The 18354-nt window shown below is 38.1% G+C and overlaps 2 protein-coding genes across 2 annotated transcripts; both read right to left on the reverse strand.

The window, feature by feature from the left end:
- Positions 1–1107: 1107 nt before the first annotated feature.
- LOC140143791 (uncharacterized) lies at positions 1108–9147 on the reverse strand. Its single transcript, XM_072165606.1, has 7 exons — positions 8987–9147; positions 7606–7821; positions 6224–6431; positions 5268–5346; positions 4295–4629; positions 3071–3229; positions 1108–1244 (listed from the first exon to the last, which is right to left on the reverse strand). The coding sequence occupies exons 1-5, from the start codon at positions 9145–9147 to the stop codon at positions 4394–4396; spliced, it is 900 nt and encodes a 299-aa protein (XP_072021707.1). The 3' UTR covers positions 1108–1244; positions 3071–3229; positions 4295–4393.
- A 2056-nt stretch (positions 9148–11203) lies between these two features.
- On the reverse strand, positions 11204–18246 carry LOC140143767 (uncharacterized). Its single transcript, XM_072165579.1, has 5 exons — positions 18182–18246; positions 15768–15921; positions 12489–12716; positions 11933–12111; positions 11204–11429 (listed from the first exon to the last, which is right to left on the reverse strand). Exons 2-5 carry the CDS (start codon positions 15843–15845, stop codon positions 11204–11206), a joined length of 711 nt encoding a protein of 236 aa, XP_072021680.1. The 5' UTR covers positions 15846–15921; positions 18182–18246.
- Positions 18247–18354: the final 108 nt, after the last annotated feature.

The raw sequence follows: 18354 nt of genomic DNA on the forward strand, positions 1-18354 counted from the left end.
TGGAGTTTATAAATCTGGATTTTCTTTCCTTGTATTTATAAAAAACATAACAAAGTAACAAATATCAAAAAAAGCTTAATTTTGCGAAAGAAACAACGTCTTGAGTACACAGCCGCGTTAACAGTTGTTGCTAATATTATGTAATAATTTTTGGAAAAGAATAACATAATTAAAAATTGACCGAAATCATATAATTATGTGGTATGATCAAGCAAGTTGGACATATTTAATTTTCCTGTATGATTGCATAAATCATTTGCAAAGCTACATTTTGCAGAAAGACCCATTGAAATTGAACATTTACATTGTAGTTCCAAAGATATGAACAGTTGAAGTGTGTCTAAAACAAGCAACAAAAGAAATTATTTCCTTTGTTTGGCTATTTATCTGAAAATCAATATTTCAAACTTCTGACTGATTTTGCTTGATCACATCACATATTATGACATTAAAGCCTTATTCAGTGATCCCTGCAAAAGAGTAAAAAATACAATAAAATTGTGTATAAATTGCTGAAAAGTGAAGGATAAGTCATTAAATTGTCATTAAGGGGGTACTACACCCCTGCAAAATTTTGTGCCTATTTTTGCATTGTTTTCAAAAATTATAGCGCATTGGTGACAAGTAAGATATGTATATTATAGGGCAAGGACTACAACTACTGCACTGGAAATTTTATTTCAGCACAGACAACAGTTGTGGAGTTACAGTCAAAATGAGGGAAAACCAATATTTGATCAATAAATCAATAATTCTACTTGCCTTGAGTTGTTGAATATTCAGTGCAGTAGTTGCAGTCCTTGCCCCTATAATATACCGTACATATCTTACTTGTCACCAATGCGCTATAATTTTTGAGAAAAATGCAAAAATTGGCACAAAATTGGCCAGGGGTGTAGTACCCCCTTAAGTATTTTTGAAATGAAAAATGCGGAAAATAGCATTATTGACAAATACATCCAGCTAATTTCTCTACGTAAGTAGAGAAATTACAGATTGAGTATAATGTGTCATTTTGTTTTTGATACACGGCTATGGCTTAAATAGCATGCTATGTTAACACATCTATGACACCAACAAAGGTAATTTCATCTACAAACCTGCTGCTGTTGATGAGATTGTCTTTCTTTTCTCCAGTACGGGTGGAATCTTGGTCTGTCCATTTCTTCCTGAGCCTTCTGTGCTGATCGGACCTGTTCCATATTGCCACCGATCTTCAAGATGTGCTTCTCGCTCACCATATGCTGCAGGGTCAAATATTAAAATGGGCTCAGAGGTTATCAGATACATTGAGAACTAATCACATGCAAACATTTTTAGCTCCATGAATATACCAGTTAACTGGCAACAAGGTAAGATTTATTGACACAGACCCAAAACTACCATACACAATGCAAAGGCATTACCATGTTTGAGTGGTCACAATAATCCCACTAAAGTCAGGCTAGCGGTACTCTGTACAGACTGCCTGTACACCAGCGAAGTGTTACGTGTAATCCGATTATCACTATGTCAACTGGATCACGCTTTTGAGTTCGGCACCACAATCGAAATTATCGCAACACAAAGTCTACGGCATGCACTACCAATTCCAAAAAGTGTGTGATCCAATTACCAGGGAGTTATGTAACCACTTCGCTGGTGAGTACCGATTCGGAGGACAACATTGTAGTCTTGTAAATAGTATGACTCTGCTCTGCACCAGCGGTCACTTTTGCTTATGTGATGAACAGTGCAGGTTGGTGAACTGTGCCAGCCAACAAGGGCTTAGGCAGCCAGCCGTGTAGGGAGTGTTTTACACACCTCAAATGTGTAAGTTACGCACCCATTTTTTACCAACATGGCCTATACTTTGTACACAAATCATAAAATTTACACACCCAGGTTTTTGAATTTACATACCCAAACCTTCAAATCCTGCCTAAGACCTTGGGCTCAGCCCTCCAGGTAATCAGGCCTAACAGTCACTATTTTGTACCGCTCGCAGAACAGGATATCTACATAACAACAGCCTTATATGGGCATATAATGGCTCCACCTCAGAATCCTGCCTCAGAATTTCCTTTAGACAAGGCACTGGTCTATACTTCACCCTTCTTCCCCTGCACAAGTAGGGATTGGAATATCATGGAGTAGGATCCAGCCCGTCACCCTCCCTCGATGCCTTCAAGCATGTGTTAAAGGGTGGTCTTAACCCTGGAACTATGGAAACTTTTGGGCCTCATAACTGCTAAATTGTTGGTATAAAGAATATAAAAGTATACATTTTTAGAATGGCAATGCCTTGATGAATTCATCTGTGAGGTCAAATTTGGGCCAAAATGCTCATTTTCGTTGTAAATCCAAAAAAATGTTTTTTTACTCGTTTTTAAAAATTAATAAAAACAAATATTTTTGGCCCAAGAATTTTTTTGTTACGTTGACCAAAAAAATTTGGGCAACAAAAAAAGTTTTTTGGATTTTCTCCAAAAATAAGCATTTTGGCCCAAATTTGACCTTACAGCTGAATTTATCAAGTCTTTGCCATTCTAAATATGCATACTTTTATATACTTTAAACCAATAATTCAGCAGTTTCCATAATTCAAGGATTAAGACCACCCTTAAGGGGCTCATCCAGATAAGCTGTATGTGCCTGAATGTTTTAATTGCACCTGTCATGCGCATATTTAGGGGGGGCTTTGGGGGCGCGAGCCCCCCGGGGTAAATGCAGGAGGCGGCCAAAATTAAGGGGCGACGGAAGAAGAAGGGGCGGCAAAAAGAGGGGCGGTGGAAGAAGAAGGGGCGGCAAAAGAATTAGTAAAGGAAAAGGCGGAAAAAATTTGAAAAATTATTGAAAAAATGTTACTATACATCATAATGTGCTGGTTTTAGGGCGCTATCGCCTTTAATCCTTTTCCTTTTCGGGCTGTTGACGAAGGGGCGGCAAATTGAATTTTCTTCAGCCCCCAGGGACCGTGTTATTAACAATTGCACCATCCCTGTTCCACATCTGCACGCAAACATAGCACATTTTTCCCATCTTGGTGAAGCAGCACTGAAACAAAAGGAAGGAAGGAACAATGACTGACCTCTTTGTACTGCTCCTGACTGCTCAAGAACACATTACAATCCTTGCATTGCATCATCTTAAATTTGGAAGTCGTCAGAGCTTTTCCCATGCTCACTCCTTTGACTGCTTTAGACGACTCCTCATTGTTACTCCACCGTGACCGGAATCTTTTCTCCATCTGAAATTTAACAATAACAAAATGTTCTACAGGTTTATGACAAACAATAAGTTGTACCATCAACAAGCCATTATTTACCACAACAATGCTGCTTAACAATATGCAGACTACTGTTCTCATTTGGGAACCAAAGGCCTCACACAGAATTGTTACTGTGCATCCATCCACTGTTTGCTTTGTAATGGTGCATCCAACTGAAATTATAATACCTATAGCATCAAAACCCATTGCAATATCGCACAGGTAATCCAGAAACATGTGTTTGTGAACTTAACACGGTTTGGAAATAAGCTCTTCATATAGGTAAGCGAGTTCGGGTGAACTGGCATAAGCCCCCCCCCCCCAAAAAAAGGTTTGTACAGCCCACATCTGGGGATTCCCCTTCCGGTTTGTGCTGAATAATCATTTGAAATGTGTATTTAAGTAATTGTATAATGGAAGACAAAGATAAAGACTAGTTTGCGTCTGACGTCAACTGTCAATCAAACTCGACACCGGTTTGTTTACAAGTGTCATGATGATATGAGTTGCTGAATGCGGCGGTAAAACCGGGCGCCTTATTGTTAATTTTGCACCTTCAAACATACAAACCATCTCAAAAGTTAGGTCTTTATAGTAAGAAACTTTCTTTCCCGAAGGCACCATGTCAACAATGCCTAGAAAAGTTGCTTTTTGCCTTGTAAAAGTCACACAATATTTCTCCATTTTCGGCTATTCCTTTTCTCCGAGCGGCACCAGATAAATTGACCTTCCTTTTACGCGTTATTAAGCACTCAAGGATCGTAGGGAATTTGATTGACAATTACGTCAGGCTCATAATTAAAGTCAAAAAGTGACCACCACAAATTTGGCAAGAATACACTGTGGAATGTGTGTACAAGGATTTTGGGATATTTACACTGCGCTAGTTTGATAATCCCGGAGGTATAGTCACAAATAGAGGTGATATGGAGTGTGAAAACTTCATTGATGTATTATAAGCTTTATGCCATATAATCCCTTAATTAAGTCTTCACATGAAGGAAACATCCAACTTTGAGCCATGTTGCCTACTAAAATACTGACCGCTTCTTCCCTGTCAGGCCAGGTTCCATAAGATGCCAGCCATGCATTAGCACTACCTTGATCATCCTTACTACTAGCACTAGTATCCCTTGTTTTTTTCTAGTTGGTCGTGGTATACGGAACTGAAGACTGTGTGGTCTGCCTTGTTGTCTCCGCTGTGCTCAACGTGTCAGTATCAGGCCAGTTGGTGCTCATGTCATTGTCATCGTTATTGTAATTTGAAGCAGCTGATTGGTTGGTGGTGTCGTAGGTAGATGCTCCTGATTGGTCAGACTGATAATTGTTATAGTTGTAGCTTGTGTCACTTGAGGAAGCAGTCTGCGAGGAATATGCACCTGGACATATATAGAAATATAAATTAAATAAGCATGAGCTATTCTCTCGGTCGAGGTCGTTCCATCCAGTGCACTTACCCATTTCCCACGTCTGTCAAAGGGGACACCCTCGTGAAATCCCTATTGGTTTATACAGGGCCATTCAGTTTTCTTTGCATAGAAAACAGCAATTTGTTTTTCCTTTAGTAATTATTGGGAGTTTATTCCCCTGATAAGAAATCAAACTTTTTGAATTGTTTGACCAATAGGTATTTATTTTATGACATGTTTTGTGATTTCCCCCATTGAGTGCAATGGTCAGTGTCACCTTAGTTTCTGAGAGCGAAAGATGGAACAGCAGAATATCGGCAGCGATCTATCACAAGTGTTGTCATGCCGATCGGCAGAATGAGCACCATTGGCCAAATTAACAACCTGTAAGAACTATTTTAATTGGTTACAAAGATGGCTGTATCATGCATTGAGCCAATCAGAGATATGGTAAGAAAAGTCAGTAGGGCTGAAGGGGATTAAGCTTAAAATTGGTGAGAGATCTGAGAGCTATATTTTGATTTGTTATTCCGATGATTGTATCATGTAATTAACCAATCAGGGGGCACTGAAGAAAAGCAGTAGTGCATATGGAGTTTAACATATACCTGACTGAGAGGTTGCCGCTGGTTGACTTGAATATGACGAGCTTCCAGATGCAGGGTAACTTGTGTTAGTAGTCACAGGCTAAAGAATATAAAAAATAATGTAAAAATATCAAAAACAAATTGTACTACAAGCTGTAAACTTCTCATCTGCGCTACTTCCAATCAACTTCTTATTCTCACAGAACACTGCACACAAAATCAACGGGGTGATAGATCAATCACCCTGCAACACTAGTCCAAAACATCTTGGCCCTATTTGTTCCTTCCTCACTACAGGGCCATGAAAGCCATTATGTAGTCTGTGGCACCTGATTAGCCTAATTAGTCCCAAAGCCCCTCTCTCGCAACTGATCAAACATAGTGGATAATCTTGGCCATGCATGAGTATCGAGGACTGCAGGATTTAGTTTTGTAGCTAGCATAATTGAGAATGTGGGAGTGTGGGGGTGTATATGTGACACGATCAAGGGAAATGAGTTGGATGTCGCTAATATTGATTTTGAGATATTGGCAAAGAAAGTGTTAAAATTCTTTTGTTTTATATTGTTTTCAGCGATTGATAAATTGACATAACTTCACAAGAAAAAGTCATATCAACATGGGGTTTTCAGTTTCTGAAAGCTCAACTAAATGTCCTCTTTAGAAACATGTGTAAAACTCATTTTTGACCAGGGCCGACATGTGACTCATTCCCCTGGACTCCAACATGAAAATACACCACATGTTTTGGTCCTCGTTTAGCACAATGTCCTAAACACACATCCTCATTACATAAGTCCTCATTACATAAGTCCTCATTACATAAGTCCTCATTACATAAGTCCTCATTAAATGGCTCAAAGTGATGTCTTATACCCAACTACAAAGTACTTTTTGAGCACTTGCCACATCGACACACTAACAACATTTCGATTGCAAACATTTCATAATTTTTCAGGTCCTCAAAAATATCCTACCTGAGAGAAATAGCCTGCAGTATAAGCATTGGAACTAGCCGTTGAAGTAGCTGCAGACGGGTAGGTCGCATAGTTGGATGCACTGGTCCCTGCTGCTGATTGACTCCAACCTTGCGTAGTCTGTTGTACCGTTGATGTATTCACAACGTAAGAACTGGCTGCTGACGATGTACTAGCAGGTTGGATGTATGTTCCTGTTGACAGATACCTAGATCAAAAACAAAAACAAAAAATAGGGAAAAGTCCATGAAAAATAAAATGAGTTGAGCCCTTCTGGCTCTCAACCCTCAATGTGCAGAATGAGCTCCTCCTTTGCAAATACACTTTTATCATTATTGGGTTATTCCGGTTGAAATTCATATATATGGAAGACATGACCTTAATCTCCCACACAGGTGTAGATTTTAAATACAGGCATGAGAATAGGTTTTTTTTAAATAGCCTGAAAAAGTGCATGAATTCTGGCTTAAAAGGCCCAAAACAGGCTGAAAATTAAGAATGCGTAAATTTGGACAACACAGTAGCCTGAATTCAGGCTAAAACCTGAAAATTCTGATTCCTGCAAATGGGCAAATTCCTGCACCTATTCCGATAACTCCATTTGCAAATCACACCCCGATTGGGAGATTATGGTCTTTTTTTCCATAGTGAGTGTATAGATTTCACTGAACTGGAATGGCCCATTGTATACTTACCTTACATTAACCCCAGCAGCACCTGTTTGATTCATCTCATATAGTCTAGTTCACCGCTATTGTTCCCTTACACCCAGATGCATCTGGGTGTATGGGAACAATAGCGGTGAACTAGACTATTATGCATTCCCATAGATCCCGGCTGGTACATATTATATGCCTCTGGCGCATAGACGCTTAAATGGAGGGGATGGTCTTTGTGTGTGCGTGTGTGATTGTGCACAAGCATATTTGGTCATATTGTACACTTACCCTGCATTAGCCCCTACGGCACCTGTTGGATTCATTCCATATGCATAACCAGATAGTGTAGATCCCAGCTGGTACATCAGGGTTGTACATGTAGCTACAGTGGACCGTGGTGGGCGGCAGAGCCCACCACTCAGTTTTGGAGCCCACCACTCAGCTGCAATTTTGGCATTGGAGCCCACCACTCAAGTGCCCAAAATTAATTGCACAATTTTGTTGAATTAGTCAAGAATTTGATCGTTTTTGACAACAAATTGCCAAACATGCAAGATTTTCATCAAATGCCACCCAGCACTAAAAATATTCCAGCTACAAAGCTGTGGTACATATTATATGCCTGTGGCACATACCCTTCAATGGAGGGGGGTCATGTTTGTGTGTTCGTATATGTATTTGTGTGATTGTGCACAAGCACATTTAGTCATATTGTACACTTACCCTGCGTTAGCCCCAACAGCACCCGTTGGATTCATCCCATATGCATAACCAGATAGAGTAGATCCCGGCTGGTACATATTATATGCCTGTGGCGCATACGCTTGCATCGAAGGTGGCGGGTAGTTTTGTCCCGGCCATGCTGTAGCTTGGCCCGTGCTTGTAGCCATGGCGGCGGCAGTTCCTGGCGTGGTCGCTACTGTTGTTGCATAATATGTACTGGTGAGAAAAGAAAATGGTACGTTTGTTATTATATGGAGACAAAGATATGGGTATTAAGCAATCTGAACCAATCAGTCCAGAGAACTGATCAAGGGGAATGAGTCATGTGTCAGCAGTTTTTTATTGAAGTTTTTCACATCATTTTCCGGCAGCTTACGAATACTAGATTTTGATGCAAACCCATCAAAATCAGACATCTGGTTACCAAGTTATGAGAAATTTATCAATGGCTAAAAACAATAAAACCAAAGAATTTGAAAGAATTTGTTTTTGCCAATATCTCAAAAACAATATCGACTCAATCCCATTGATCAAACAAACAGACAAATATAGACCAGAGAAGACATCTTAGGGAGTACAACTTTTAAGGTCTATTGAGCTCAGCCATGCTTCCTTTGCCGTCTTCGATAATGCTTTGTATCGAAGAGGTACCTGGCTTTTATCAAAGCCCAAACCCATAAGTGCCTGTAGCAAACTTTTTCAGGCTCCGCTCAATTGTACACACCGCTCCGATACCACGCGTTGATCAAATATCGATCAAATCTATTTTACGACCATGCTTGAATTAACAGCCCCTTGAAACCTAATTACACCACTTTATGTAAACATTCTGTTGGAGTATGACTTTCTATTGACCACAGACATGCCCCCAGACATGCTTATTTAATGACCACTTGAGTAGTTGATGAGTGGGTCGTTATGTACTTACTGAACACAAAGGAAATTAATTATGGTTTTACCATCGACCGCGTTTATAATCATGTTGCTTTGCTGACTGCTCCGATAGATATCAGCAAACTCGTATACTGTTCGCTTGTTCCTATCGAAAGCTCTGCCGTACATGAACCATTATCGAAGACAGCAAAGCATGGCTGAGCTCAGTAGACCTTAAAAACTGTACTCCCTTGCACTTCCCACAATGTAATTGCAAGATCTGGATGAGGTATTTTTTGTTATAATCGACCAATGTTGCATTGAACATTAAATCAGTACAAGGAAGAAATGCATTGTGGAAAGTGTAAGGTATCATCTCTGAATATAGACAATAAAATAGGGATGCAAGCAGGGTTGTCACTACGCCGGATGGTGCTGGACGGGACCCTCCGGCACTGACAAACAAAATAATGTTTTCCTCAAAGTCTCCATTCCAATGTTACATTACCTTGGTTGCTGAGTACCACCATAGAGTTGATTCTGTTGACTTCTCTGTGTGGTGCTAATGCTGGAAGGCCGGCCTGGTGGTGGGGGAGGCGGTGGAGGTGGTGGTTCCGACGGTGGGGCTGGCGGTGGCGGGGGTGGGGGTGAACTGCCACCCGTTTCCATCCTGTACAAATTATTATATATTCATATTAATGTATACGGTATACCCCAATTAAATATAATATTAATATACCCCAACAATTGAGCATGCTATCAAAATACAACATTAATATATTGTAATGTACTTTGATTTTAACTAAAATACGCTGCAAAAAGTAAGGCATTAAAATTTGCTCGGCTTATATAAGGCAGGAAAAAATAAGACTCATAACACTGTGTATTGATATAGAATGGCGTGCACACTTATGTGAATTTATGCGAGCGTGAGTTGTGACTTTATTGACGCCTGCAGTAACAAAAGATGAATAATTTCCGCCTTATACAAACCGTACAAACTTTAGGTGCTGTATTTTTGGCACAATCTGAAATTTTAAAATAAATCTTGGGATCATGAGATTGGGCTATTCAGTTGAAATCCATACACTTTAATCTCCCACACAAGGGTGTATAGATTTCAAACGGAATCACCCATTCAGGTAACCCCATTTAACATTTACACTCCCTGTGTGGAAGGTTAAGATCACATCTTCCAAAGGGGGTGTATGGATTTCAACTGGAATAGCACATTTAACCAGCCAATCAGATTCGCTAATAAACACATTCACAATCTAGGCGCTGCAAAGAAATAATTATTTTCTCTCATTTTGAGTTAAAATTAACAGGGATGGTCCCTGTCTTAGCGATCTCATTTTATCATTCTGGGCAAAGAAAAAAAACTTCACCATGCCTGGAACGTGTGTGATTTCATTACTTTGGAGAAAGCGGCAAAACACTGCAGTATCATTCTGTAGTTTTATTGCTGATATCAACAGAGAAATGATCAATCTGTTTCTAATATTAAGTGGCAATGACTAAACTGACATTCCTCATGAAATATGAAATAATCATGTGAATTAGATGATCTTTAGCTTGTTTCCATTGTTGAAAGTAATTCAATCATGTTTCACCGTTGTTCACCACTGTTTAATAACTCGCAACTGGCACCTCAGCATTGTTTTCTTCACTCGCCCTTGTGAAATAGACCGTGCAGACGACACAGATTCATTGTTGTTAAATGGTGATTATATAACAACAGTGAAATATGATTGAATCCCTAAATCAATTTTTGTTTATTTCACCATCTAAACTATCACCTGGACCATTTCATTTTGATGAAAAGTTTTAATTTACCGCCTATATTTTAAGCTCAGTCTCTCAATCCACAGGGCCTATTTTTATTGAGACACCCTGCTGTACACAGTCAACTCAATAATTAAAATAGAAGAGTATAAATCATACCTTACAAATGGAAAGTACAAATGGGATATTTAAACTCCCACACAGGGGTAGATTTCAAAGAGAGTCACCCACTCAGGTAACCCCAATTGAATTCACACTCCCTTCTTCTTTTTCTTTGTATACAGTTCAACACACCTGGTGGGGAAGACGTACCGGGTTGTGGTGTGCGCATAGATGCTAAGTTACTGGTAGTTAATGACTTACGTCTTGAATTGTTTGGGGTCTTCGATATTTACTATCTCCTCTGGCATAGGTAGAAAAGAGTGCTTATAACCCTTGGTGATGGAAGATTAAGGTCATCTAAGGCATGTATGGATTTTATCAGGAATGATACCTCAATTCAAAAGTTTAAATTTTAACTTTCTGTCAATGTTTACCGGCAAGCCCCGTTGCACTCGCCATGATTTAAATTAGGTTATTGTCAAGTAATTTCAGAATTTGGTTATATCTGCACCATTTGCCATTATATAGATGCGGTCGCCTTGATTTTCAAAATCGACCCTCACTTAGGCGGTAAGGTATGATTCATCAACTGATTCCTTATTTAGGCCTAAAAAGAAAATTGTTTGATTGGCGTAACCCGACTGAACCTAGAAATAGGTCCGACCCTAGACTTTTTTCAAAATTAAAAACAAAATTAAAAAAGAAAAGAAAAAAAACTTCCAAGGGCTTTATCCTACGTAATTTACAGCTTCAAATGTGTGTAAAAAATAAATTGCCGACCCACCTACCCTAATTTTTTTTATGTTACGCCAATCAAACAATTTTTTCTAGGCCAAGCTTATTGTGCTGATGACTGTAGTAGTACAGGTACTGTACCTGCATTTTTCAAGATTCCTCTCTTTGGTCCACTGCTTCTGTTGTTTGCACCCCTATAGTTTGTAGCAGCGGCACTCCTGTTATTGCCAGCTCGTCCCCCACGCCTATCAGGCTTTAGGGTGTTAAGAAAGTCTGTTACAAGCTCATTTTGTTCCATATCTTTTGCCATTTCTTTCTTCTTTGCAATTCTATTAAAAAATTTAGAGAGAAAAAACAAAGATGTCATGCTTAGTTCCACTCAAAGCCAGAGTGACAAAAAAGTGTTATTCGAAACAAGCTACAGCGGGGGTTACATGAGTATCACCCCTTTCAAAAATTGGGTTTTTTTATGATAAAAATTTCATTATTTAATAAAAAAAGACTTTTTTCTTTTCATTCCAGAAATTGTTTTATTTATAGCCCACTTCCGGAAATCCAAAAAAGATATAACTGCTAAAACTGGTGAAGATAATTTAAAAATGCTTGAGGTAAAAGTCCCAAAACTGTCTGTTTTTTAGGTATTGTTGACATGGGGCCAACTTTTTGAGATGGTTAGTATGTTTGAAGCAGCAAAACTAACCACAGAGTACACTGTTTCCACTGTGGTCTGAAATTTCAATCATCATATACCGTTTCTGAATTTCATTGACAGGTGTCATTGAACGCATTATTCCAAGTTTATCTCTACCAATAATTATTTAACTTTAATTACCTCCTGGAAGTACTCCTATGTCCATGTTTATTGGGGAAGAAACTTTCAGGAAGTTTCTCACGTGGGACGCCTCTGGTGGCAAAAAGTCTCGCAGATAAGTCCCGTAAATGTCCACCGCTTTTCAACCCCAAAGATTTGAGAGCTGCCTTCAATCGCAACTGTCCAAGTTCCTCAAGTTGCTGAAATGGAAAAAAAATTGATGTAAAATTACAATCAAGTCAGCATTAAATAGGACAAAATTACTCCAGAAAAACAACACTAATTTTTTGGAAAGTGTATTAGGTAAAATCTATCAATAGCTTTAAAGTATGTTTTATTGATATTTAGGCCTAGTCATAATTTGTGAATCAACTTCTGCAAACTATTGGGTAAGGTCATAAATAACAGCTCCCTGATGTATTTAAGGGGTGGGATTTATAACTCACACCAAAAGCATTTAAAGAGAGCTGTAGGAGAGTGACAGCTCTAGCTCTCCTCAGAACAAACGCCCTGGAAATCCACGGAGAAGAGGAATTTTCACATTCCTGCCTGTGTTATTGCACTACACTTAACTTACCGACTGTCTAGTGATGTTCCTTAAATCTAAAAACTGTGGCTGAATGATAGGCGTATAGGTTTCATCGAAGTCATCAAAGAAGTCCTCTGTTATCTCTTCAAGTTGTACACCTTTAGTAGCGAAGAGGCGCCTTGATAGTTGTACCCCATTTTTCGGCAGAACCTGCTCCGCAAATCCAAACCACATGAGAGCACCAGTGAGCCGTCGAGGACCCAAACGTTCCAGTTGCTAAAAAGATAATGTGAAGCGTTTCACCAAAACAATATTATTATATTTCGATGCTGACACCCTAAAGGGACACACATTCGTTCACACCTGAATATTGTCCTTTGCCTCTGTTCATACAATGTATAAGAGAGATGGGTGCGTTAATATGAACAGAGACAAAGAACAGTATCAATTATCTCATATTTTCATTTTCATTTTTGAGGGGCTTTGGTGCTTGTTCCCATCAAATATCATGAACCTGTGACAATCTATGGGGATTTGACCCCAGGTGACCCAAAAATGACCTTCACATTTGTTGTTTCACTTCTAAGGTGGTCATTCTCACCAAATATCATGAACGGATTTGACTCTGAATGACCCTAAATGACCCCAAAATGACCTTGACATTCTCAACAAGTTGTGACAATCTATGGCAATTTGACCCCAGCTGACCTTATATGGCCCCAAAATGACAATCTTTTTCTCACTAGGTGCTTATTCCCATGACATATCATAAACGTGTGACAATATAGGGCGATTTGACCCCGGATTGATGCCAAATGACACCAAAATGACCTTGACATTATTTGGCTCAGAAAATAGAAAGTGAATAGTTTGACCTAGATCTACAATGTAGGAGAGGATGTACCGTACCACTTAACACAATTTTAGCAAGTTTGAAATTCAAAGTTTAGTGGCTTTTTCCCACCAAAACGTACTTCTACTTGTGTTCATAGATTGCCATCACACCATCACATGTAAGGTCACACGTTTTGAGTTTGAGCATATAATCTAAATAAGTATCAGAACATAGTAGTTCATTAATATTAAGCAAAATCTAGTTCATATTTTAACACATTTTGATTGCTCGGATTTTAATTCTTTTAATCATAAACCTCAAACAATTGTATTTTGCTGTAAGGGTCCACCCCTGGACTGTAAGAAAATAGCATTATAACTGATATAGGGTCACCGCAGAAAAATAGGCCTACATGACATGAAAACCTTATATACCTTGAAACACAAAATGTTTGTGTATGTAACTTGAGCTCCTTATACCTACATGTAGTGTTTATTTTGAGTTCATATTTGAATTCCCTGAGAAATTTCCTACAAGAAAATGTATACTTTTACTATGCTTGGGGGTATACTTGAAAATATGAATGAAAGCAAAATTCATGGCGTGATCCCGAAATCGCAAAAGGAGGCGAGTATAAAACACATGACCATAATTGAATACGGGTATAGTGGAAAAAGGGCCCAACTCCCAATTTTTTTTACAAAATAATGAGTTAGACCAAGCATTTTATTGCCAGCAGACTGTTCTACATAGTGTGTGAAAGATGAGCCAAAATCCACTCTCTAAATAGTCTTCCATGTACACTTAATCCTGGTTTTCATGGAAGAAAGGCCCTTCTTTAACAAATATTGGGTTAAAGAGGAATTCATCCATGAAATCTGCTTTTCACTGCAATAAACTTTCTTGCTAACATATCAATGCTTCTACTAGGATAATATCCAAATTCATGGCTCGAAAAAGTGGGGAATTTGGGAAGCTCATTCCCAGGAAATGTGGTATTTGGAGGAAATTCTGTTATTTGGAGGAAATTGTGTCTTTTTGTATATAAAAACATGGTATTAATTGTGGGAAATTTAGCTTGCTTCCCGGGAAATTAACATTTTTTCGAGCCCTGTCCAAATTACTGAAGTTATTTGTAACACATCTGCTTACGGAACTGGCGCTTGTAGTATATTAGTGACAAACCTAACTCCAGCTTGTATTAAGACCTGTACCGTTGCCATGGAAACATCATAATATGATTTAAGAATGTTGTATGTTCATATATTAAAGGTCCCCTGAAGATGAAAACATTCTATTTCTTTTATCTCAAAAACAGTTTTGATGGAGTTGTGCCCTTCTTCCACTCAGGTATTCAATTGAATACCTGAGTGGAAGAAAAATGAGTTTGACCCATCATTTTTTTGCCAGCAGACTGTTCTTCCTTGTGTGTGTGAAAGATGAGCCAAAATCCACTCTCTAAATAGTCTTCCACATACAGTTAATCATGGTTTTCATGGAGTTGGGCCCTTCTTCCACAAATATTGGGTTAAAGTCGAATTTTGTTCATCCATGAAATCTGCTTTTCATTACAATAACAATAAACTTTCTTGCTAACATATTACATGCTTCTACTTGTGCAATTAATGGATAATTATCAAATTTCTGTAGCTATTTATAACACATCTGCTTACGACACTGGCACTTGCAGTATATATTAGTGGAAGAAGGGCCCAACTCCAGCTCGTATTAAGACCTGTACCATTGCCATGGAGACATCATAATTTCTAATGTATGTAATATTGTATGTTAATGTATTAAAGGTCCCCTGAAGACGAAAATATTCTGTCTATAAAACTTTTCCAAATATTAAGTTTTTTCTTAATATCTCAAAAACAGTTTTGATGGAGTTGGGCCCTTCTTCCACTCAGCTCACCTTTGTTTCCAATGGACATTTTATTGTGAAATGTCATTGTACAAGGAATACATTAAAAAAAAAATCCACATAGCCCCTGAATGAAAAGTATTTAATTATCTTTGTAATCACTCAAAAAGCATTTGGTGTGAATTTTACATCCGAACTAGAGGCTATTAATTTTTACGAGCCTTTTATTTTACATGTAAAGCCTATGGGGTGACGATTAGAAATGGACGGCAATATTGAAAAACCCTCATTTTGGGCCATTTTAGACACTAAAATGCCCATAAAAAAGAATAGCCTCTAGTTCGGATGTAAAATTCACACACAATGCTACCTGAGTGAGTACAAACATAATTAAATACATTTCATTCGGGGGCTATATCAAAAACAAAAAAATGTCCTATACCCTAATGGTTATGGAACAAAGGTGTCAGGTATTCAATTGCCATCACACATTTTTGTGTAACCCACAATGTTTTAACCACGATGTTTTAGGTACCACTCCTATCATAGTTAAAACTATTTATATGGTAGGAGTGGTACCTCCCAACCTACCAGGCTCACCCATACTAGTAACACAACATTTCCTTACCTCTGGGCATGAGTATGCCGACAAGTCAATGGCTGCGGGTTCAATGGGTGTCCCGTCCTTCCATGATGTTGTAGCCATTGTGAAAACTTAAAAGCCTGTCTCTCCTTGAATAAATGCTTTACAATCACAACGTGAATACGTTCATCTTAAGCCACTGAGGAGTACAAAATGAAAAGTATGCCAGAGCAAAATGTTATCAGTAATTAAGACACAGCAAAGTCGATTCCAAGTTTCTGGTCGCCTGCCCCACTTGAATGGATAGATTAGTGTTATTAAACTGGTCGCCGCCCAAACTTGAATGGATACCTAGATTCTGTTATGTTATTTATTTGTAGATTGGCTTATTAAATGATTTGTTTTGGAAACTACATAGTATTATTCTATTTTAAGTGGAAAGACGTAATTTGTAAGTACATACATACATGTACTTCAAAAATTCTCATTTGGAAAGAATGAGGATCACAAAAACATTACCAAATGTAAACTTGTACCGATTTCTTTAAGGGGAATACCCTGATTTTCATCAGTACCCCTCTTATTTTTTTTCTTGCAAATTTATAAAGTACAAATAAATATGTTCATCACCTCATGTCATGAACTTATAAAATATATCTACATACAAAGTGTTTTTAAACCATTTTAGTAAGTCATTTTAGCCCTATATATTTTTGTTTACTGTATCCTAGTAACTGAGATGTGTGTTTCATAACAAACCATAATTTATTCTATTGAACATGTCCAAGTAGAATACATGAAGAGAATACATTTTTTATGGTGATTTAGACAATCGCACATGGAATTTTAGAGGGATTTTGAAAGTGCTTTGAAAAAAAAAGGTTTTCAGTTTTGGCTTTGTTGAAGGGCTTTAATTTGATATATAAAATGATGCAGTTTGATGGCAAATTCTAGCATACCTAAAATATAATAATTATGTACCCTACGCCGCTTTAGGGGGCACACCACTAAATCAATGCGCCATTTGTGTAACCCTAATGAGTTACGGTAAAATGTATACAGAAACTTTTTGAGGTATTTTGGGCTTGTCTTTAGACTTATTATTCAGAAAGAGTGGCGAATTATAGCTTAAATAAAAGTGTAAAGCCTAGATACATAAATTTGAGTCGCCAAAAAAGTCACATTTTTATAATTATTGAGAAAATAGGTCCGCAAATTAAAAAATGGCAAAATCGGGTTTGCAGTCTTGAGAGCATGTAAAAAACAGTGAGGGCGCTGTTCGCGGCCTCCTAGCGGGAAACGAGATGGAAGGACCCCCATACATTGAAACATATGTTAAACTTTCATCGATTTGCAATCGACTGGTCATCATAAAATTTTTTTAACGAGCCCAAAAGGCCTCAAAATGAGCAAAGAAACCCGGTGTTTTTACGTTTCAATGGGAAGATTATTTACTGGTGTGCACCCTTTAGCCTACGCCGGTCTTGGTTGAGGTTTCTTCTTCTTCTTTCTATATACGTGCATACCTCAAATTGAGTATTGTCGCACGGGCTTAACATGCATAGTTTCATCATGAATGCGACATAACTTTTGTCATGTTTGTTTATGCTCGTCTACCTTTGGCGCACAGCTCGGAACACGGAAGTAATAAAAAATTAACTTTAGTAACCTTACGTTGAAAGTTGTAATTTTGTGTTTTTGATTGCAAAGATCGGCTATCCCTGAATCAAATTCTGCACCCTTCGCAAGGAAGCAAGGCAAGGCCTCAACTCAAGTAGACATGATCACATTTTGAACATGTGAGGGCGGGCTTCATTAAGCTTACTTGTGCACCAAGATCCTGTCTTAACTGTGTAATCCAATAGGAAAATGAAGAAAATTTGGATTTTGACCCTCAAAAGTCAAAACTCCAATGTAGCATGATTTTTAAAAAATCTGCATTTGAATAATATTTGATAAGTAATGAAAGCCACATTCCATGAAACATTTGCGAAAGTTTTGTAAAATGGCCCTTCGTGCTCAAAAATTTAGCCATAAAGTACATACACACATGTTATGACATACATGTAGGAAGCCATTGATAATGCTGGGCCTGGGACACACAATTTCAATGAATTTGGCCCATTTTGGGACATTCAGGCGAGCATACTTTTCCTCATAACATTGCCAATTATAGGCCTACATACATGATTGACCCCTCATTTTTTATGTTAAATGATTTTCTTTATAATGAAAGCAATTTTAGATGAATTTATTAAATTTCAAAATTTTATGAACATGCCTAACTCAAGCAGGCAAGGACAAGGTTAGTTCATCAATCATCATGCATGCATCATGAGTTCAAAAACAGTTACCAGGGCATGGCCACTTTGTCAAGAGTGCTTGTGCTATAGCACCCCATTGTTGTAGGTAAAATATTCTTATCACCTTGTTCTGACTACTTATGTTGTAAAATATACCTCAGATTTGACGAAATTCCGCAAAATAAGGCCTCCTTCCGCAACAAAATTTGCCCATTTTTATTCAATACATGATTACTAAATACCATCCGGAGAAGGTTCATGAAGTATCTTTTGAAAACCTGCATTTAAAATGATCATATATGAGAAATCTTAGTATCAAAAATATTTTC

Source organism: Amphiura filiformis, unplaced genomic scaffold (assembly GCF_039555335.1).
Source record: "Amphiura filiformis unplaced genomic scaffold, Afil_fr2py scaffold_28, whole genome shotgun sequence".
Classification (NCBI taxonomy): domain Eukaryota; kingdom Metazoa; phylum Echinodermata; class Ophiuroidea; order Amphilepidida; family Amphiuridae; genus Amphiura; species Amphiura filiformis.

Bases quoted from the DNA above. Each gene is read 5' to 3' on its own strand.
- LOC140143791 (XM_072165606.1), bottom strand. From the start codon at position 9,147: ATGGAAACGGGTGGCAGTTCACCCCCACCCCCGCCACCGCCAGCCCCA. The intron at 5,347-6,223 runs GTAGGATATTTT...TATATTCTTTAG, and splicing joins CTGCAGGCTATTTCTCTCAG to CCTGTGACTACTAACACAAG. The intron at 4,630-5,267 runs GTATATGTTAAA...ATATATGTCCAG, and splicing joins AGCGGCAACCTCTCAGTCAG to GTGCATATTCCTCGCAGACT.
- LOC140143767 (XM_072165579.1), bottom strand. From the start codon at position 15,845: ATGGCTACAACATCATGGAAGGACGGGACACCCATTGAACCCGCAGCC. The intron at 12,717-15,767 runs GTAAGGAAATGT...TTATCTTTTTAG, and splicing joins CGGCATACTCATGCCCAGAG to CAACTGGAACGTTTGGGTCC. The intron at 11,430-11,932 runs GTAATTAAAGTT...ATTTTTTAATAG, and splicing joins CATAGGAGTACTTCCAGGAG to AATTGCAAAGAAGAAAGAAA.